Source organism: Corvus moneduloides, chromosome 4, assembly GCF_009650955.1.
Source record: "Corvus moneduloides isolate bCorMon1 chromosome 4, bCorMon1.pri, whole genome shotgun sequence".
NCBI lineage: Eukaryota > Metazoa > Chordata > Aves > Passeriformes > Corvidae > Corvus > Corvus moneduloides.
Genome location: NC_045479.1, coordinates 33,432,758 through 33,455,810, shown reverse-complemented (window position 1 = coordinate 33,455,810; position 23,053 = coordinate 33,432,758). Strand labels below are relative to the sequence as shown.

The 23,053-nt window shown below is 35.7% G+C and overlaps 1 protein-coding gene across 3 annotated transcripts in view; it reads right to left on the bottom strand.

Moving 5' to 3' along the window:
* Positions 1-230: 230 nt before the first annotated feature.
* SLC6A15 (solute carrier family 6 member 15) overlaps positions 231-23,053 on the bottom strand; it is a 37,623-nt gene continuing 14,800 nt past the window's right edge. For 2 of the 3 annotated variants that reach the window (XM_032106635.1, XM_032106636.1), the window contains exons 3-12: positions 17,792-17,949; positions 17,189-17,315; positions 15,148-15,329; positions 13,792-13,902; positions 10,106-10,347; positions 9,807-9,999; positions 8,432-8,624; positions 5,792-5,951; positions 3,042-3,204; positions 1,165-1,600 (exon numbers count right to left, since the gene is read on the bottom strand). In XM_032106635.1, the coding sequence (XP_031962526.1) occupies positions 1,229-1,600; positions 3,042-3,204; positions 5,792-5,951; positions 8,432-8,624; positions 9,807-9,999; positions 10,106-10,347; positions 13,792-13,902; positions 15,148-15,329; positions 17,189-17,315; positions 17,792-17,949 (1,901 nt within the window). In that variant the 3' untranslated portion in view covers positions 1,165-1,228. Of the gene's footprint in view, positions 1,601-3,041; positions 3,205-5,791; positions 5,952-8,431; positions 8,625-9,806; positions 10,000-10,105; positions 10,348-13,791; positions 13,903-15,147; positions 15,330-17,188; positions 17,316-17,791; positions 17,950-23,053 lie in introns of all 3 variants that reach the window. The other variant, XM_032106634.1, reaches the window with a different exon arrangement.

Genomic DNA, 23,053 nt, shown 5'->3' with positions numbered 1-23,053 from the left:
GGAGTAATCACATACCAGCTTCCAGAGTATCCTGCCAGTTTACAGTGCTACATCAGCCCCTGTATTCACAGTAAATGGCCCTGTCTAATAGTTTATTAAGATGACTGATTTTTTGTTTTCAAGTTCTTTTAGCATCTGTATTCATCTGGTAAATGTCATTCTTTCAGATAGTCCAGATGAGGAAAAAGCAGGCTGTGTTATAATAAGTGTATTAGGATATCACAGAGAAATACCTTACCAATCTCTTTATTTGTAGGTTAAAATGTAATGCCATACAGTTCTTAACAGTTACTGACTGAAAAAAATTATCTGCATAAAACAGAAGCAAAACTGAAGGAGACTAATTAAAAAAGCCATCTTGCTTCAGCTTTTGAAACTATTACATACAGAATAATATACATATTTACATTACAAGTATATTATATAAATATAATATATATGTAATCTTGTAACCACAATAAATATCAAGGTCTTTTTTAGGCACACAGCATAGAAAAAAATGCAGAATCTGCACAATCCTTAAGATTCTTGGAGTGACTCACTCTAACATTGTTTTCACACTGAAAAAGCAAGTATTTTACACAAAATGTACAGCCACAGTTTATGCAGTCCCCAGTGAACAGGGCATCTTTGATCGCCTTCCTATAAGTCTACTCCTTGATTTTCTAATACTATTGCTCTATACAGCTATTACATAAGAAAATAGTTTGCAGGTTTGTTTTTTACTCAGCTAATAGCCTAAGTAATTATCAGTGCTAATAAAATAAGTACAGCATATCTACATAAGGTATAATACAGGTGTTTACATAAACATGGGTTTAGTGAACTACTACTGAGCTCACCACTAAGACTTGGGAGTCAACCTGAAATTCAGCAGAAAAAAAAGGATTTTCAGTGATATAACCTCAGAAATATTTTATCCTTTGAGTGAGACCTGTGCTCCAGAAATAGAAAGCTTTGAATTGAGAAATTAATTAAAAAATCAAATTCTTGGCTGTGCTGGCAGATGTAGACTGCCATTGAATTCGAATGCATTTCCTTCAGTGCAAATAAAAACTCAGAGAATTAATCCAAAGGGAGTTTTCTCAACCAGTACGTACAGTCGTAACTTTTTAAAGACTGTCACTATGAAGCACCTGAGATCGCACCCTAGTAAGTGAAGCTGAGCACTTCTCATAGCAGGGCTGTGATCAGTGAGAGAAACAAACAGCACTTTTTTTCCCTGTAGTTACAAATCAGACTCTGGCATGTCAGGCATATCTGCCATCAGGTACCCAATACCATAACGTCCATTTGGAGCAGTGTCCAGAGTCGGTGATCCAGTCTGTTTTCGATATATGTTTTTGCCAAAATTTGGAGACGGCACTTCACTTGGACTCTTCCCGTGAATCAGACTTGTATTATCTCCCTCCAGATTAACAGGTTCCTTTATTATCCGACCTCTTTTGTAGGATACAGATGCCAAACTACCAGAACTGTCATCGATAAGGTTGCAACGGCGCACCATGAAGACTATTGGGACTGGCAGTAGGGCCAACACCATCAAAGATATACAGACGATCATTGCCCATGTTGGATAGCTGTGGAACTCTTCCATTGCCTGAGAAACACAACAGAAAAACTATTAATACATCTTTACCAGAAAAATTAGAAAAACCTGCAGTCTTCACTGAGGTCTGTGGTTTTCAAGCATATACTCACCTTTTTGTCACCCTGCACCCACACTGTGGGCACCACTACAGATCTCAAATTTGAAGTCATGGAGATGTAGGATTGCTATCTTTCTGCCAGTGAGCAGGACTAAAACACCACTGAACAGTTTCTGAGATGTTCAGAGCATTTTAGCAGCACACAAATCAAGATTTTCACTTTAGGCTTTGTTACATTTCTCTGTAGTTGTGCCCTGATCCATGGATGACCATAGATCCAAGGATGTCCAGAACAGACAAGTGTGCAATGGTATCTGTAACTATGCCTGGAAAATTAGCCCTTGTTCTGTAGGCTAACAGGTGGTCTAGACAGGGACCATCTCAGTTATTGCACTTTGCATAAACTTCATGTAAACTATAATGCATTTACTGGGGCACTGACTACACCCCACACCTCTACGGCATCCATGCATCACTGGCCAACAGGCTCCGCTCACCTAATTTTGTATGTGGAAAGGAATGGCATGTTTGGTATTCTAAGGTATTTCTCCTTCTAATTTTTGAGGGCAAGAATCATATGTAACAAGAGCATTTTTCTGAGAATCATGTAGTTGTCTGGATAGAGGCAGGCATACTGTCTACCTATAGGAAAGCCAACCACCTGTATTTACCCTTTACCTGTCTTTGTTGTGACATCACCCCTGGCGAATTTGGACAAGTTTCCCGAGATTAATTTCTCTGACATTTTCTCTCTCTCCATTTTGCATAAAAAGCCCATAGAAACAGCTGAGGGCTGATGAGCCTACAATTAGCAGAACTCTTCCAATTTACCTTGACTGAATCTCTTTGAAGCCAATGCTCAGAACTGCCTTGCCGCTCAGCCTGACAAGTTCTTACCAGAGACAGGTTTTAATACAGCTGCTACCTACACTGGGATATGTGTTCCAAAAGTGAAAAAAATTATGACATAGCTAAATTTCAATATTTAATTCCACATGAAAAGTCTGATGTGATATCTGAAATGACTTACGCGGTTATCACCTGTTTTCTTCAGTAAAATAAGACTTCATGAACATAAACAACCTCTCCCAACATTAAGAGTTTCTTCATCATACATCAACAAACTAAAAGTCACCCAAGGCATAAAGGTTTGTGTCAATCAATTATATTTTAAAGCAGAACTACTCTAAAATTAAAAAATTGTTGGTTTTACGTCAAAGCAACCTGAGATAAAAGCAACCATGTCATTATTTATACTGATTTTAATTTCTAATTGCGATTTTTTTGTCTGTTCATGTACGTCTCAAATGCTTCAGATATGATCACTATGATGATGATGGTATTATATATACATACAAACCCTACATATACACATACATACTATATACATACCGTATCTTCAATCCAAGCATTGTAACCAGGAGGACTTAATCCCATTTGGACAATGCTAGCTACCAGCAAACATGTCAATACAAATGGTGAAACATACTTCCACATGTAGTAGTAATACTGGCTTGGAGAAAAACCCAGCATATCCTTCAGGTCCTCCATAAATCTGTGAAGGGATTAAAAGGTTATTGTTAATGCACACACTGAGATTTTCAGCGCTATAGGCGACAGCACCTAACTTGAGGGAATCAACACACTGGAAAAATGCATATATAGAAATAGCTGTACTTTAAGCTACTGATGGGCTGAAAAATAGAGTTCATACTACTAGCTCAGACCAGATGAACAAAAGGAATCGCTGCACAGTGCAGTGACTTAGTAAGCTGCTTGCTGGACTGTGCTGAAGATATTTAAACTCACTTTTCATTTATATTCCTTCTTACATTTTCTTGTATTGACTGCTGGGTTGTTTACCAGCACATCTTACAGATTGTGCAATACTAATTTTGAACCCACACATGTGCTGCAGTCTAAAAAACCAACTTTATGCATAAGCTATGGTTTGCATCATATAAGCTGCTGAAATAAAACTTCGCCAAGCTATAAAACTGCCTCCTTGTTCCTCAAAATTTTAAGTTATGACATGAACAAAACTCCTATTTTTGTTCTCATGATGAAGTTCCAGAGCCAGTAGAAACACAGAATGCTTTCAGAAATAATTCTTTTGGAGTGTGCACAAGCAATGATTGTTTTAACTCCCTTGTGGTCCCACTCCCTTTTGAAATGTGCATCTCAAAAAAGCTCTTAGAGCAGTAAGTACGTTTTCAAAGCAGTTACACATGCGAAGCTTCTGCCATGTAAACTCTCAGAAAAAAAAAATAACTGCACCGCTTGAGGCATTCTATTGTTTGTTGACAGTGAAATAAAACACATCATTAAAAAAGAAGCTGGATTTACAAATGGATTGTGCCCTCTATAGATAGCGTTTTCTTTCTGAGATCTCCAGTTCTTCCAGTTGAACACGAATCTTATCTTTACTTCAAAGTCTTCTATTGTCTCCATCCTACTAATCCTCTTCTAAAAGTCTCCTTTAGGCTCAAGCGCCTTATAGCACTGATCCCAGAGGAGGAGATTTTCCTTCTTGGCTACAGAGATTCCCACGTTACCTTTTTTTTATCCCTTTGGATGCTATGCTTTGGTTTACTACTATCTTATCAAAGACTTTTTATCTAATAAGACATTTATATGGAATTTCATCTACAAGGAACCCTTGGTACTATCACAGCCAATGGCAATCTGAGGCTGTTGATCCTGACAGTTTTTGCAAACTGAATTGCTAGGTTCCTGAAGGATATTCTGGAGAAACATACATCAGAAGAAATATCAGGAGTACTCCAGAGGGAGTACTTGGGTGGTCATTACGAATGAGAACTTTAGCTGTTAACTTTTCACTGTATCCTGTCAGAATCCCTTCTGAAAACATGAATGGCCTGCACTGTGAATCGTAAGTAAAGGATTACAATATTTCAGCTATGCCTAAACATCAACTTCCTCACAGGAAGCTGCTAACGTTTGGCATGTCTACCTCCATTCACAGTGGAGCTCAGACATCACCAACCTTATAACCAGGTCATCTGTTTTATCTTTTGGTTGCATGTGTAAAATAATCTACATGGTGTTTTTATATCTAAGTGATCAATTGTAAGATTATATATGTGGTCCAAGTTGGAATTCTCCCTTAATGAGCAAGTAGGCCAAGCACTACCTGCACAGACCAAAAACAGTGTCTGGAAACTATAAAACTAAATTTTCTTCTTATAGTTTTGTTTCATTGTGACAAAGGATTGGCTGATTACTCAGATCAAACAAGTGAAAAGTCAATTGAAACCCCACCCATTCTATGTCACACTTTTTCTCCATGCAAAGGAATCACAGATGCTTTAACTACTTCAGCATGTTAGTACAGCAGGCTCTGTTTGACCTGCAGAGGGCACGAGTTATTTTTGATCCAAACTCTTCTACTCCTTAAGTGTGGCACATACTGATCTCGTTTACTGAAACATTCTGCTGATTTTGGTTATAAAATGAATTAAACAAAAAAAAAAAAAAAAAAAAAAAAAAAAAAAAGGAAGAAAGCAAGAGGGACTTATAGCCACTCCTCTTCACCCATCGCCAATACGTCACTTTACGTCATTGTCAACTGTGCTGCTTCCAAATAAGCTTTGACCCTGTTTTGCTATCATCTCCTCTCACAACTGATGCAAAGAACAATTGCTACAACACCCCAAACTAAATTTAGTTCATAAATAGAAATTTTTTCTTTTACTGCCATTAGAGTTTGCTTTGTTCCTTTCTCAGCCTGCCTAGAACACTGCATTGAAATACTCATACTCATCTGCTGATTAGACCGTGGTTATTCTTGAAATCTTTATGTCTTTGTTGCTACAAATTCCCTATACTTTCATATCCATTCTCCTTTCTAATTCTCTAATTTTGTTTCTTTTACAGTATTCTCCTCTTTTTGGACCTGTTATACTCATTCTCTGGGTTTCAGTACACTGTCCTGATGTAGTGTATCTTGCTCCAATCCTGCTCCTAGTAACAGACTAGATTCTTGACCAGATTGACACGCTTTCTACTTACTTGTATTTCTGTGTATATTGAACATGCTTCATACAGTATAATTAAAACAGTAATAATTATTGTAATGAATAGTGTTGATAAGGACAGGGAGATACATTTCCTTCACTTACTTGTCTATTCCATAAATTCGTATGACTGCAACATTCTCCAAAATGACCACGATAAGCAGGGGCAGAGTAGCTGAGTAGTCATCAAACATCGTCACAAAATAATTTCCAGAGCGCTGCACAAAGATCAGGCCAATAAAAAATGCTACCAAGCAGCAGATGACTGGAATAAAGGACAGCAATGTGAGCAATAACTACAACAAAGTTCCCAGACAAAGAGGAACTAACGCATTATTTCATATAAGTAACATCGATAACATTTTACTTTTTAGGTGGTCTCAATTCTAAGAATATTAGGAATCCCACCTCTTTCCTACAAAATGGAAAAGTTATGAAATTAGAATTACTAGAATTTCCATATTACAGCAGTCCTGATTAAGCAGCAGAGATTAAACAAGTGACTATTTCTGTAATAATAAATGTAATGTGAATGCAAGGGTAAAATCAACTGGTGGGGAAAACATCATACATCATGTTAACTGGTCACCAGTTCACTATTTGGAATTCAGAAGTGAACAGAACTTAGAAGTGAAAACAAAGGGAAAAAAATAAAATGAAGAAGTTTCATAGACTTCCCCTAAAACATAAATCCCTGCATGAAATCCTATTAGGATCTGTCTAAATGTATTTGTACATTAAGCAACATTTCTGTCCCTTCTTTAGGAACAATCCAAAATGTATTTCCGGAAAGGTTGATCCTGTGTAATGGATCTCAATATAATTTTCTCCAACTAAATTTGTCAGTAACAGGACTTAATGCTTAAGTAGACATAAATTAAGTCAATTTTCAATAAATTGTGAAATCAATTTTAGGCTAAGCATCAGTAAGACTGATTCTTCCAGTTAAAGTGCCCTTTTTTTTTTCTCACAGGGAACTTAGGCTAAGGACGCACCTAAGTACTCCAAAATTAGGTGAAAATTACCTGGGTCAAAATATAAAATATCTTTATAGAATACACCCATTGGATGAATCCAAGATAATCAATTATTGCTGATTATAGTACTGAAAGTAAGACAATGACACTGTTACAAATACTGTGGTAGAAGACTTAGCACTTTTTCGAACCTTGTGGGAACTGTTACTGGAATGACTGTCTGAACTTTACACCTCTCTGCACAATGTTGTTGAACACAAAATAACTTTAACTATTTGAGCTGGTTCCCCTGAACTCAAAAGGCAGTTAACTGGAACCAAAGAGTTGCAAAAGTGCTTACAATTCTAAATTGTAAATGTAGGAAATTTTTGTCCTGTAAGCACAAAACCTATTGCAGCCATAATTCTTGTTAAATGCCGCCAATACTGCATGAAAAATGATCCAGATATTTCATTCCTGTAAGTTAATTATACAACTTGATAAGGTGTTTTTAATCTTTTGAGTACAACTGAGTTTAGCTAAAATCATGCATGCATACCACTTTAAAAAATTACAAGAGAAAGGCAGTTCTTGAATATTCCTTTATCTTAATTTTTTTTTGGTCAAACAGAGTAACAAGGAATTACTGTAAAATGCTCCATTACTCCTGTGTAATGACTATGTATCATGGTATTTGCATACATACTTAGGAAGAACAGCTAATTTCTAACTCTTGCACCAATAATTTAATACCTTATTATAAAAAAACCCCAAAAGACCACCAATTCAGGACTTCCGAAAAATCAGCTGATTTATCTTTCTGAAGAATTTGATTTTTTTAGTCAATCAAATATTACTAAAAAAGGTATATTCTAATATTATATTCAAATATTATCTAAGAAAGGTAAGGAAAGCAGTTGGGAAAAAAAGAAGTGCTCTGCTGCATTAGGGGTTAACTCTTATAAAATGCATTATTGTTTCTCTCACAGAGTTCATTATTTCCTTCATAGAATTAGATAATATTAAAGCACCTTTTTAATGTTTTTTTATTTTCTATCCCACCTTTCACAGGCATTAATATGAAATATGAATTTGTGCATAACACATCATGTCCTTTGCAGCTGTCCTGAAGGTTTTCAGAAACCTAACTTTCACACTTTTGCTGGTGTTTTATATAAAAAAGAGAAATCCCTACAAGTCAGAGCTACATAAACATGCCATACCTCAATTAACTTTGGGCATTTAAGTAATAAAAAACCCCCAAATAAAAAAACTAGACATCTTGTTTAAGACTTTATAAACATTTAACAGGGAAAAATATGTTTCTCTAGAGAGTAACTGTACTGATTTTAGCATAATAAAAATTTCATCATAAATTAAGATTTCGTTTGGCCTACTTAAGAATAATTTGTAGTAATTTGCAATGTATTTTCATTCTTTCCTTTTCCTTTGTTTCTCCAATGTGTGACACAGGCTGGAATAGAAAGTATTCCAGAAGAGCCCAAAAGGACTGACCATACAGAAACTTGTAACAGAAATTAGTCCTCCATTAAAATTTAAGTTTTAGAGTGTTTATGCTACTATAACATTCTGGAAAAGGTTTTACTGGCAGATATTAATGTGCCTGTGCATAGAAGTACAGTCTGGAATACAGTGATTTACTGCTCTGTAAAATACTCTGTAAACTTTCATGTCAAAAAAAAGAAAAAGAAATAAAAAAAAGAATTCATACTGTCAAAAAAAATTCAGCTTACTGCTCTATGGAGAAAAGAAAGTTTGTGTAACTCACCAGTAAGAATTTCTTTCCTGACTTTGAAGGTATCAACAATGGGTGTGATAATGCCTTCTATGGTTCCAAACATACTTCCAAGTCCCAAATTTACTAACATGAGAAAGAACATAACTGACCAGAAGGGAGAAGCAGGGAAGTGGGTCATTGCTTCTGTAAATGCAATAAAAGCTAAACCAGTTCCTTGAACTGCCTGTCAATGAGAAAAAAACATTCTGTCATTATTCATGAATTTGTTTTTAATTTTTTTTGGTAGTGTGACAGCCTGACAAGTCTGACTTCGTGTTCATGCAGTGTCACTGATTACATCTTGAAGGCAGAGTGGGAAGTTGCTATCTAATATGCAATTCTTCCAATTAATACGATTTACTGAAACATGAGAATTTATTAGCTGATTGACATTAACACAATTCTTTCACATAATCACAGATTACTAGGTTTGAAGGTGTCTCAAGGATCATCTGGTCCAAACTTTCTTGGCAAAACCAGTCTAGAATGATGGCCTAGCACCCTGTACAGCTGAATCTTAAGTGTCCAGTGTTGTGGAAACCATCCACTCCACAGAGAGATTAGTCTAATGGCTGATTGCTCTCATTACGAAAAATTTTCCTCTCATGTCCAATCAGAACTTCCTTCTCTCTTTCACTGATAATTTTGCATGAGAGCTACTATACAGGACTAGTACAAAATATACTCTGTTTTCTCCAGTAAGCATACACAGGATTTAATTTCTATACTTTTGTTTCAAATTTAAACAGTGGGAATAGTGTAGAAACTTTTGAAGTCTAAGTCACCAATTTTATATTTTATCTTCAGATCCTGGTGCAACTATATAGAAGTCAGTGTTTCAATCTACAATTGACTCCCTAAAGCTATAATTTCTGCTATATATTTCATTTACTGTAACATTTCAAAACAGGATGATACTCATTAAACAACTACCTAATAAGTAAAGAATAATTTTTTACTTTCAGCAAAGTAGTATTTTTATCTAATAATTGTATCTTAGCATTAGAATATATTGCAATCTGAGATAATGAATAGGTAACACCTCTGTTTAGTCTTTGGAAAAACCATCATGCTCAATTCTTCTAAAAAACAGAGCTTTAAAAACTTATCACCTCCTGAGAAGAGTGATATAATGATCAAAATATATTATAAATCAGTGAAGACCATGTTAAGACACCAGACCCAAAAGTCCTCAAGTGAGCTGGAATGCAACCATGTTTTCATCCAGGTCTTTATAGGTGCACGGCTCACAGGTATGCTGCACTGATACTCTGTGTACACAGGTACACTTCACAGTACAACTTGTTTCAGGCTTACAAATACCCATCTGTTCATAATCTCTGTATTCAAGACTGAATGACATTACCTTGTCAAGTTCATCTTCTATTTGACAAGATTTCAGACCAAGAGAATCAAACTCTTCTTCTTTAACTTTCTGTATAATGTCATAAACTAAATTATAATCTTCTGCTGTAATGCTTGAGAAATTGATATGATGTGGGATCATATCCTGGCTGAGATTGCCCATTTTCAAAAGTTTTAAAATCTTCTCTGAATTTCTGTAAAACACAATAAAACAGAGAGATCAAAGTCAGTGATCTGTGTTAGCTCAGAAATAAAATAAAGCATAAAAATAATTTAAAAAAAATAAACAGATATTCGTACTGGATAACACATTTTTCATTTATGATATTAGCTTTGAAGCCCAGCACTGCAAACACCACCAAAGTTGCCAGCACAGAAGTGAAAAAATTGATGAAGGACACCAGTACAGCATCAAAATGGCAGTTGTTGTCTCTCTTGTTGTAGCTTGAAAAGGCAATGACTCCACCAAATCCAAGCCCTAAGGCAAAGAACACCTGAGTAGCAGCTTCTCTCCAGACCTTGGGCTCCAGCATTATTTCAAGCTGTTTGAAATTAGATATAATATATGTCAGCTATAAATTGCATTTCTATTATATGAAAAAACAACAGAAAAAAACCCTACATCATAAAACCCTAATACTCCACCACAAATGTATTTTCATTATGATAAAATGAAAGCTGAATGCGACACCTGAAGTTGGCAAACTTATGGGCCAGAATTTCTATGTATTTTATATTATCTAAACATCAAAGAGAAACATGCTTGCTATACAGTATGTTCCCAACAATAAGACACTACTGGAGCTATGTAACTGAAATAGTAGCTAGTTATGCTGAGAAATAAGAGAACTTTTTTTTTTTTACAGTATTAACTATCTTTTATTTACAGTATATGTACTGACTTCTGTTAGACTTAAGATGTCTTTTAGATTGACCAACCCTCTTAATAAATGCAATGAGTATGATTAAAGCTGCTTTGTTGTTACTTTTAAAACAAACAAAAAAGGTGAACATGAGATATACATGCTTATATGGAATTCTATTACATGCAAATATGTAAAGCAAAATGACATATATGATATGAACGCTGGCCACCACAAGCTGTATAGTCCATGAATCAAATCTCTAAAGTCAGATGCCTTGAACTTAAGCCTATGTTAAATAGGTCATGTATTTCAGGGGCAGCTACGCCTTTTGTCAAAAAATTGAACTGTATTGCGCCTTCAAAAAAATAACTTTGTTACAAAGTTATGAGTCATCATCTGTCTAGCTCAAATTCTTCTAGATACTGAATCACAAAAAAGAAGTAAGGAAGTACATGTCAAATTTAAACATTAGATTTTCTGAAGCTGATTCAAGGCCTCCATTAAAGAATGTAATTTTTATTTTTTTTAAGCCCTAGGTTTATTCATAAAATTAAAACAAAAAAGCATCAGCAAAGATGCAAGCATTATTAGACTGACTGTCTTACGCTGAGAAGAAATAAATCTGCCATTGTTATAACATTTTGAACAAAATGTCAGTTTCCCATGAAGGTAGAATATTTATTACAGATAAGTAGCAGATAGCTTCTTTATTCACTAATATATAGGTGAAATACAATGTAATTGGGAAAAGCAAAGGTGTTTATGACAATAAATTTATTCCTGACTCACAATTTTGATTATAATTACAACGCACAAGTAACTATTGCACGCAGGTCAATCTCTGTATCACATGGTCATGCCACAGCTTTCCCACCAGAGGGAGATCGAGGAACATTCTTAACTGTACCAAATCCATAAATGCTTGAAATATCAAAACACTTCTCGCTTTCTACAATGTATCATTTGGTACCATCAAAAGCAATGCGATCTTGGATACACATGGCCCAGACTTCCAAAATAAACTTGCAATTGATTTGCTGTTAGGTATCTCTGTACTTCAGCTTCATATAATCCTATACTTTAATTGCAGTAGTTGATTTAAGTGGGCTTTTCATATACCTTTCTGTAGGTTTTCCATGAAGTTTCTTATTTAGAATCTCTGCTTTGTTCAACAACCATGCCAAACAGAGAAATACTCCCCTTCTACATTAGTCCTGCACTCTCCTACCTGCACCAATGTGTGCTAGTCCTCTCCCATGCTGGCATAACTCTTACGGCAATTTGCTGAGATCATCTGTGCTCCAAATGTAGTCATTTGCTCAGCTAATTGGGCTGAAAAGATGTTTTTCCCTCCCCTCTCACATCTATCTACCTGAATAATTTTCATGCTAGATTGGTTTAGCATTCCTTTTTATAGCTTATATATGGCTGCCCATATAAAGTGCTAGCACAGTGGAGCAAACGAAACAACAGGTGGGGGAGTCTAAATTTCTTCAGGTAGTCTCATATGAACCTACAGTCCAAGTTAGTGCTCAAGTACAAAAAATGATAATGGAAATACTTTTTAAGGTTTATATTCACATATAATACATGTGACATACAGGTCTCCTAACTTCAAATTTAAATCACACCTTAAATTTTGATACAGAACTGGAAACTGGCAGAATAAATTAAGAACAATTTTTTGTTTGATATCATTTATCTGAACAGTTGAAACAATTGTATAATTAAGTATAACATAACTGTACAGTAAGCATCAGCTGCAATTTATTTTAAGTCTAACTCAGATGAAGTAGTGAGTACTGAAGAGGTGTTGGTATCCAAGGGGAGTTTTTCTATTTATTTTCCCTCAGTAGCTAGTGGTACTTCTCCAGTCAAAGAAAGTATTAACACTGCGGTCGAGAAACCAAATTATATCTTATAGAGGTCTGTATTTCACCTCTGCTTTAGACTTTCTCTTGTTAGTAGGGACTACATTTCTCTCTTTCTCGGGTTTCCCAAATTTGCCTGAGCAGCCTGCAAGTTCCTGCACAAGCACTACTCTCTAAAGCAGTGACAGTGAGTGAAGTGGAACATGACTGCATCAATGTGAGAGCTGAAAAAGGTCATTTTTATAGGATGACAGCTCTTCAGACTCAAAACACCTGGAATCAAAACAACTGACAACACCCTGTCATCTGGCATTAGCCACTATGTGCATTGATTTTGATTATTTTATTATTTAGCTTCAATTTTTGAAATAATGGTCCTGTTCTTCTTAACTGTATTATGAAGGGGACTTGCTGGAAAGTCAATTTCACAATACAATATGAAGCCCAGCATTATACAGTCCTGAGTATAGCTCTGACTATTCAAACATGCTGTTCCTATAGTACGGATGTAGCTGTGAGCATTCGAGATAGGTGTGGGTAGAATTTAGACCTTCAAGCTAAACAATGATTCATAACATCCCTTAGCACCTCCATAGTTAGAAAATCTAAAGCTGTGTAAGGCACATTGCTGGTAAAAACACTGGCAGCAAAAAATGTATGCTCAGAACTTCTGCTATCTTGTCACATCATAAGAAAATGGATAAGGAAAGCTGAGTGGAGAGTGCTTACACTACTTTACTATTAAACACAGGTCTCCTGTACTTCGGGCTACTATGTAAACAGCTTTAGTTTATTTCTAGAAGGGAAGAAAAAGAATGTTCTTTTTCAAAAGGGACAAGATAATTATTTATGCCATGACTGTTCAAAGTGAGGCACTGACATCCCAGAACTAGAAATTTCAGTATTAGGAAATGGCAAGATTGAAGATTCACTTCTATTTTCAGTATTTAGAGCTCTCTGAACATCCTGAATCCTCTAAATTGCACTCTCAGTTGCTTAGCTTTCTAGAGGCGTAAAACTCTGGGAACCCTCACCTAAGGGAGGTAACTCTACAGACCCTTGGAACACCTAGAGCCTTTGGACTTTAGGGCTTGGTATTGTGCCACTGAGGTAAAGAACAATTTTGCAATTTAAGCAACAGAAAAGCAGCCAAATGTTCTATGAAGACAATAAGTTTAAATGAGAACATTCATAAATGGCCAAATTGCCACTGAAACTTTAACACTCTGCAAACAAATTAAGTACATACCTTAGGGGTGAACATGTGACGAATTCCATCCACTGACCCATTAAGGAGCAGTCCTCTGATCAGAAAGCATAAAAGTACCACATATGGAAAAAGGGAACTAAAATACATGATCTGAAATATAAGAAGGTAAGAAAAAATGTAACGTGACATTTAACATGGACTTTCCATTCAATAGCTTCATTCACTACTCAGTATCCTTTGGATGTATGACTGAATTGATAATCATATGTTCTAAGAAATATGCAGAACACTTCCCATTCCCCGTGTCTCTGCAGAAGAAAGCAAAATCACATGATTGCAGAAGAAATTAAATTCTGTACTGTACAAAAACAATACAACTGCCTGATGTACTTATCATTAACTGATAAAGAACCACCAGACTTCCAGGGAAATTCAGTATGATTTCAATGAGATGACAACAAAGACAGAAGTAAACTGTGGCAGAAATGCCTCTCTTTACAAAAGCACTTTGGCTGGGTATGGCAAAGGTATGCAGCATGAATAGTAACTCATTTTGTCTTCAGAAGGAAAGGGGACAAGAATCAATAGAAAGTACATAATCAATGAATTCAATCAATAGGTAATGCTTACTGTCAAAACAACAAAAAATAGTAATCAAATCTGATCTTTCATTACCCATCACTGAAAAGAAAATTTATTCTATAAAGTTTAGTAAAATGATTCACTAGTTAAACTTGATACTTTTTTCTTTAACTGAAATGCTCTAAGGATGTCACAGAAATTGCCATGTCAGTGCCAAACTTTTTAATAGCAAAGAATTTTGTTATTAGAACGAATTATTTTTCCTCTGAAAATCCCACTGAGATCAACAGATCTAGCAAATCTTTCACCAGCTAATCCAGCTGGCTGCATGCAAAGGAAAGAAGACAACAGTACTCAGATGCAAAGGGATGGTAAGTGATTAGTCAAAAGAAACAATCCAGAAACCTGGAAAGCAGCTATGTTAATGACAGAAGCATGCATATGCAGGTGCACTGCAGTCATACTGTGCGTACACATGGAAATCTATTTCCTTAAACACTCAAAACACACAGATTTATGCTGCACAATAAAGCTGAGGAACAGTTACATGCAACAATTATGCTGATGAGAAGTAAAATGATTCTTCAGATCTCAATTCCCACTAAATTAGCACCATTTCCAATAAAATTGCTAAAATTTTAATGCTTAACTACTAACATTCCTCTGCTTGAGATAATAAAAATACAGAGGTGAGTCACAGCACTTAACCTGCTCCTACAGATTTCATGAATGTAAACAGAGGGTTTGGTGAAGAGAAATGTCCTGAAATGCTTCAAAGTAAAACAATGTCATGCAGGTAAATAGTATACTCACTTTGCCTGAAGACTGAATGCCTTTGATCATGGCTAAGCATACCATGACCCAGGCAGCCAGCAAGCAGATAGTCATCTTCCAATTTAAACCCCCACTCTCTGACAGAGAGCTGGAAATATTCAGTGCTTCTCTGTACCAGTAATAAGTGGTTGCAGAACTTTTTTCACACTCTGGCTCCACAACTGTCAAAGAGATGTTAGCAAGTAAAGAATGGGTTCAGGAGAGATATTTCACTGCAGTGTTCTACCACTTCTAAATATTTCTAATTGTGCCATCACCATTTATTAAGAAACTAAACTCAAAAAATAGTCTTAAGACATTGTCTAAAAGAAAAAGTGACTGCTATCAGTGAAAGCTTCTGGCTATATCTTTTAAAACACCCTTTTGGGATAATGTATTCCTCAGCATTATGGTTAATCCTGCTCCAAGGCAGAATTTATTTCTCACTTTAGAACTAAATAGTAGGCAGGCTTAAATGAAGACATACATTCCATTTATCACACATAAGACTGCATTATCTGCATGTGATACCATGAATTGCACACTATGAAAACCATCTCTGCAATGAACACAAATTTGAAGACAAATGTAAAACAAATTGTCGATTGTGTCCACTTTGATATGGCACTGAAATAAAAAGGGACTTAATTACTATTATAAACAATAAAATAATAGCGTAATGATACCAAAGTTATGAGAAAAGGAAATAAATGGTTCCTACACAGATATGTTTAATGAAAGTTGCTATGTATATTCCAGAAATGATTCTTTTGATTATACTGTAATTCTGTTATACTCATGTTACCAAAGAGTTTAAGAAATTACCTAGACATATAACACATAAATAGAAAGATTTCTTCAGAGAAAATATTTACTTAAGTTCTTTATAAATTATTTATACATGACAATCAACTACATATGTAAGCTAGGCCCTGAATCAAGATAATTAATGGAAAAAAATGGAAAAATATGCTATTTCTAAGAAACCTAGCACAGATGCCAGATCTTCACTGAAATAATCTATTAAAATGTTAAGATATTATCAAATATAAACATTTTCTTTTTTTAAACTTCGTTCAAATGGCTTCTGCTGAAGCTGGGCGGACACACTGTGTCTTATTTAGGCAGGATAAGAGTACATAAACAATCACTGTTGCTTGATTAATGGACAATACCTTATGAAATACAATACATTTGACTGTGTCAACATTCAAAAGTACTGACTATTTCTGTATAATAACTGAAGCAAGCAACTCTGGAAAGGACACTGTGATAAGGTACAACTTTTCAAATGTCCCTGGTTGTTCTTTATTCAAGTGGCAAATAAACCCACAAAAGATAATGAAAGAAAATTTAGAATCTGGAAAAAAAAGGAAATTAAAAAAATAAATAATACACATTTCAGTAGCAATAATAATGCAAAATGCATACTGTTACAAGATAAACAAATCCAAAGGATAAGGCACTTTTCATGCTGTTATAAAATATGTCCATAAGAGATCATCTCATTACAGCAAAAATCCAATGACTGATTATCTCATTTCTATTAATTTACAAAGAAAACAGTGCTTTCATCACTTGCATTTCATTGGTATTTACAGTTTTCCATTTTCCCCTTTCTTAGTAAGCCAACAACTTTGTGCCAGGAAGTACCCTACTAATTGAAATGTAAAAATGTTCCTCTTTCACCTTTGTTTTTCATCAAGTAAGTGTAAAAGGCAGTATCAACAACAGAAAAAAAGAAATAAGTTTTTTCTGCAACACACTAAATAGCATTCTCCTAATTTCACTACTCTTTAAAATGCTGTTGACAGTGATGCTTCTTTCCAAATATAGTGTATTTGTCTTAGATTAATCTTCTGTTGTATTTTTTCAAGTATTATAACATGACATCTTATTAAGATAGAAAACCAGTTTCGCCTAGAACACTTTTGCACACAAATATCTTTTTGAATTGTATTTTGCCTCCTTTTTGTTTGAAAATCTCAAATTTTACATATTTTATATGATTTTTAAGAACCTTATGTTGACACAGACTTACAGGTATGAGATGCATTTTTAACTAAAGGACATTGGTCCCATGGTAACGGATGCTGAAAAGACTGGGAAAAGTAAAACAGGCTCCATCCAATAATGACATTGTAGTACAGGGCCACAAAGAAGCATACCTAATAAAAAGGAAAAAAAAGCAACCAAAAAGTTACATTTATGAAGTAAATAAAAAAAATCCCTGCTGAACGTCTGCATGTTCCTGTACATCAGACAATGAACCTAAGTTTAACTCAACTAAGTCAGAAGAAGAAGGGAATGATTGGTCCCATTAAAGTACATGACATTTTCTAAATTTTCACTTTTCTCCGTACCTATCATATTACACCTATACTTTTACAGGCATTTTTCCTCCAGAAAACTATTCTGTTCCACAGTTCCTAATTTCAAAAGAATCACAAAATGCAAGTTGACTGATTTAACAGACACATATATATCAACATTTTTAATGGATCAATTCAAGTTCTAAGATCTTCAAAAACAGTGTAAACTGACCTTGGTGCCTAGCGAAAAATCAGTGGCCTTTCCCTGTGGCAAAACAGGAAATCTAAATCACAACATCTGAAAGCAAACGACACAATGTTAAAAAACTTACTACACAGCTTGCAAATCCAATTCCTCCAAGTTTGGGGCTGATATAATTCCACACACCAATACTCCCTCGGCGGATCCTCTGCCCGACAGCAAGCTCCAAGAAAAAGAGTGGAATCCCTATTATCAGCAGCAAGATTAAGTATGGCACAAGATAGGCACCTAGGAGGGGAACAAAGTATAAATCAGAGTAAATGGAAGAATAGTCAGAACTTGACAGAACACGTGAAAACTTCTAATAGTTTCAAATTTGAATTACTGTCCTTCATTGCAAAGCTTTTTTGATCACATGCAAGAGTGATTTTACCTCACCCTTGGTCATAAGTCTTGTAAGATATCAAAAACCCAGAGACACCTAATTTATAAAGCACTGTAACAGGTTTGAGGCAAGCCTTACTGAAAGTGAGATATTACTGAAATTAGTTATTTATTTGTTTGGAATTTTGGACATTCAACCAAACTTTTTAGAAATATAGAATGATCAGGAACAGAATCAACATTTCTTAGAAAACCTTACATCTTGACTTGTAACAGAGCAGTAAGACTGAATATAAAGGAAATATAGAAAACATTCCGTATTCAACATTCTGAGCTTCAGTCATAAGAGGTTTCAGAAGATATCTCTTGATTTCTCCATTTCTCAGATGCTCAAAAAGGGGATCACATAGTGTACATAATGGTGATGCTACCTAGCCTAGCAAGGAAACTGTATCAGCCTGTTGCTACAAGGTTCCAGACAGAAAATAGAAACATGAAGTGGAAGCAAAATGGAGTATTGTAGATCTGTATCTTGTAGTTCTCCCCAGCCCTCTTCTTTTCAAGGCATATTTGAAAATGCAATTGTCACTTCACCTTTACATAAACATATACATAAGAAGCAATTCCTCTTTTTAGGGTCTTACTCCCAGGAGCTGATCATACACAATTCTAACTTAAGGATGTATCTCCATTTATTTCAGTAAGTCTGATTGCAAGCAAATATATCCATATACTAAGAGCCCTAACAAGCTCCAAGCCTAACTTCCTCCTCAGTGTTGTGGAGTATTTAGTACCAGATCTAACAAAACATGCAGGCCTCAGCAATAAGCAACATAGCACCTGACTTTGTGTGGCTCTTATGCTGCAGTATAGACTGCTGTGCCAGACAACTAACTCAAAGGGCTTAGAACTTCTGTTTGAAACTATTGTAAGGCTACAGAAAAGCATCTGAGAGATGCAGACTGCAACATGTCGAAGCAAGCTACAAAGCAAAGATCTAAAGACCTCAGAAGCTTAGGTTCAGAGCTGCTAACTTGTATAATCAGTCTCTTCATCTCTGTGATGAGAGAGAAGCTGAGCAAAGTTCAGAAACCAATTTGGCATTTATATCCTGAACTCCAGCTAAGTCCTACTTCAAGTTCCCTCATTCAGGGTCAACTTTCTAGGGCTTTTTTAGGAATCTATCAAAATACACTGGCATTTTCATATCCTTAGTGGGCAGCTTATCTCATGGAATACAGCTTACTTTAGAAAAGTTAAACTTTCCTAGACTGTGAAGGAGGTCTCAGATGTTCTGGTAGCATTCATTCCCATTTAGGTCCACTAGCTATTTTGCTCCTCATGCACTACACACTAATTGGACATCCCCTTCCACTACAATGATCTTTTGAAGATATTAATCATGGACTAACTCCAGTCTTGATTCCAAGACTAGCGGGGGGAAAAAAAAATAAAGTCTGAGAAAACTGGGGGCCCCAACACACGATGTTGACCAACTGGAATGAGTCCAGGGGCACCAAGTTGGTCACAAGACTGAAAGACAGACCTGGAAAAGTTTGGGTTATTCAGTCTGGAGAAGAGAAGGTTCTGGAGAGACCTTATAGAACCTTATAGAAGTACCTAAAGGGGGCCTACAAGAGAGCTGGAGATCTTTAATAAGGGTATGTAGTGACAGGATAAGGGGGAATGGCCTTCAGCTGAAAGAAAGTAGGTTTAGATTAGATATTAGGAAGAAAATCTTTACTATAAGGTTGGTGAGGTACTGGAACAGGTTGCCCAGGGAGGTTTTGAACTCCCCATTCCTAGAACTGTTCAAGGCCAATTGGACGGGCCTCTGAGTAACCTGGTCTAGTGGAAGGTTCCCTGCCTATGGCAGGGCAGCTGGAACTGGCTGATCTTTAAGGTCCCTTCCAAACCAAACCATTCTATGAAAAACTACTGGTGCACCAGCCAGAGAATATTAATCTCATGTACCTCACAGTCTATAGGCTATGTTATCAAATGAAGTAGCTCCTATGTTTTATTTTCATGACGTGATAATAGGCTATGCAATGATATTGTCTGAGCAGCATTTGGTCAATACCTATGTCAGGCTCTGAAAAATATACCTGTTTTGAGGTCATAGTACTCCCTTCATAGAACCAAACATCATGGTCTATCTACCCCTTTCAGCACACTACACTGTCTACTGAAGCATTATTTTTACTGAGGTAGCAGCTACATTCCCATTCAGTACTTTGGTGTCTCTTGCAGTTCATCTTCTATGTGCACATAATGGAAAGAATACAAAGGACTTACTTTCTATAAAGAAAAGAGACAGAAAGACGTAAATGTGGGGAAAACTAAGGAACATTCAAAAATGAGGGGGACTATCTGTCTTAAGAACACATAACACAGAAACCATTAAATAGCCCTGATTTACCCTCAAAATTTCTGCAAGATAGAATTTACATTGCAAGTGAGAGGCTTTGGCATAAAATCTGCTCATACAATTCATTGACAGCCAACAGTACACAGGTTTTATATCATATAATGGTACTGTAAATGATACCTTAGATCTTAATTAGACAGATGTGGCATAGCTGAGTAGAGACAAACCTATACAGCTCAAAAAAATTGGGGCCTAGTGACTTACCCTGTATCCCACTGGATGACTGTACTAGAGCAGGAACTGAACCCAGCTCTTCAGTGTCCCAATCCACAACCTTAATCACAAGGCTGCAAAGTTAAGCACACGTTTAAAGACTGGGCTGATGTGGGTGTTTTACGGTGAAGTATCAACGTTAAATTGCAAGATTTATCAGTTAGATTCTACTAAATGAGTTAAATAAATGTGGTGCTTAATCCACATTACATTAGACACGACAACCCTGTAATTCACTGGGTAGCCAGACAGCAGAGTTCACCTCTATACTGCTAGGCTTGAAGTGCTGGTCTTCTGATTATTAAAACATGCTGAGCTTCCTTCTGATCCTGTTCCTCTCCCCAAAAAGGACATAATGGAAAAATTGTGCATCTATGAGTTTCAGTATGATAGAGCTTGGATGCAGCTGGATTATACAACTGCATCACAGCTGCAAAGGGCTTCTGTGCCCCATAGTCAGCATGAAACCACAGCATCTCTGGGCAAGTATTTTGCTGAAGTCTTCCCCTGAAGCTAGACATACTTCAAAGAACTCTAAGACATCACCACTTCATCCTAAAAAAGAATCACTATGGAAACATCTCAGCATGTCTCTTATTTGCCTGTGCATGAAAACATGGGTCCTTGCAGTTACAATACTGGATAAGGACCATTCTTATTTGAATTTGAATAATAAATTTGCCTCGAACAACATCCTACAATCATTTGTCCGCTACATTTACCAGCTAAGCTGCCTCCTGAATATTACAGTTCTGTGTAGTTCAGGATCCCCAGCTCTCCCTTCCACATTTACAAAATTATTTAACTGTGAAGTCACTTTTTTTTTTTTTTTTTGCACATTTTGGTCTTAAACACTGGCTTCCATATTAAAAAATTCATCTCAAAATTCATCTCAATAAGGGAAAAAAAAAAAAAACATTCATCCTTTTTCACTAGAATGAGTGACAAAGATACAAGAGATTTCATGAAGATTTCATGATTGTCAAAACTGTGCACAGCACTGCTTTGATTTCCTAATTTTTTTATTTAATCAAGCACCAGAATGGGATAGCTGGTAAATTGTCTCCCTTGAGATTACAATAAGCACTGCATTTGGCAACATTATCAATAAAAGTGGAATAATGACACTGGTTTTGATTTAAGCTCTTACAAATGCTCCAAAAAAAAAAAAAAAAATTACATGATTCGTAGTGCTTAAAGAGTTGGAAAATACTTTCAAAAGCAATAACACAAGGTCACATAACCATTTCCATATTGATACTACAGAAGAATTTTCTTCTTCTAGCAATCCTTGATGTAACCTGAAAAACGTGTTAACTTTCCACATTTGTTTCAGCAGCTGCTGTGCTAGATTTTAATTAAGTGTCCGGTCTCTGATTTAATTCTTATTTAATCAAGGTGAAGTTTACCACTGTCTTGAAGAGAGATCCCAGCTCTTATTGCTTACTAGACACTTACTAGTAGAATGCAAGCAAGAAGCTGATATTCAGATGAAGATCAACTTATTTTCAATGTCAAATGCTAAAATTTTCAAAGTTATGGCAAGTGAGCAACAGAATACTACAAGTTAACAGCATACTAAGCTTCATTAAGTGAAATTATTTACCACTACGAAATAGAAACTCCTTTTATCAGGAAAACTCTGATAAATGGTTTTTTGTTTTATCTGTAGGTTTATAGTCTATCCTACTGATAGGATAGTCTTCCTGTCACTAGTTTCAGTTTCAGTATGTTCAGGTGTGCCTGTTTACAAACCTGACTATTATTAGCCAATAAGCTTCAATGAAGAATTACACTTGCAAAATAAAAACAAGACATTTTCAGTACACTCAAGTACAACTAAATTTTATATCTGATAATACCAAATTCGAAAAATGATACTGAAGTCATCAGTGAACTCAAGGCACTGAGTATAAATTACTGATCCAAAGCTACATAATAAAGCCTCTGAATCCATATGCAAGTGTTGGAGTACAAGGGAATACTTGCTTTGTTCCCATTTCTCTTGTACTAGTTGTTATCTTCTAACAACTACTCAGTCTTTAGCAGTTTTTATATACTTTTTGCTCTGCAGTTGTCCACTACAACTGCTGTGCTTTTTCATTAGACCACAGAACTTTAACGTCAAGCTGCTGGTATTTCAGTAAAAAATTCAAACTACTTAATCATAAAAAGTCACAAAGTGACTCTACCCAGGTCAATCTTCTCAAAACGTAATGACAATATCATCTGCTACAATGTTTCCTATTTTGCTCACATCTTTTATCTATAATTGTTTAGTAGTTCTTTTGGCTTTTTACATCACAGAGATCTTAAAAAATACTTTCCTTTAGAAAAAAAAAACTAAGTTAATGCTCACAAAAA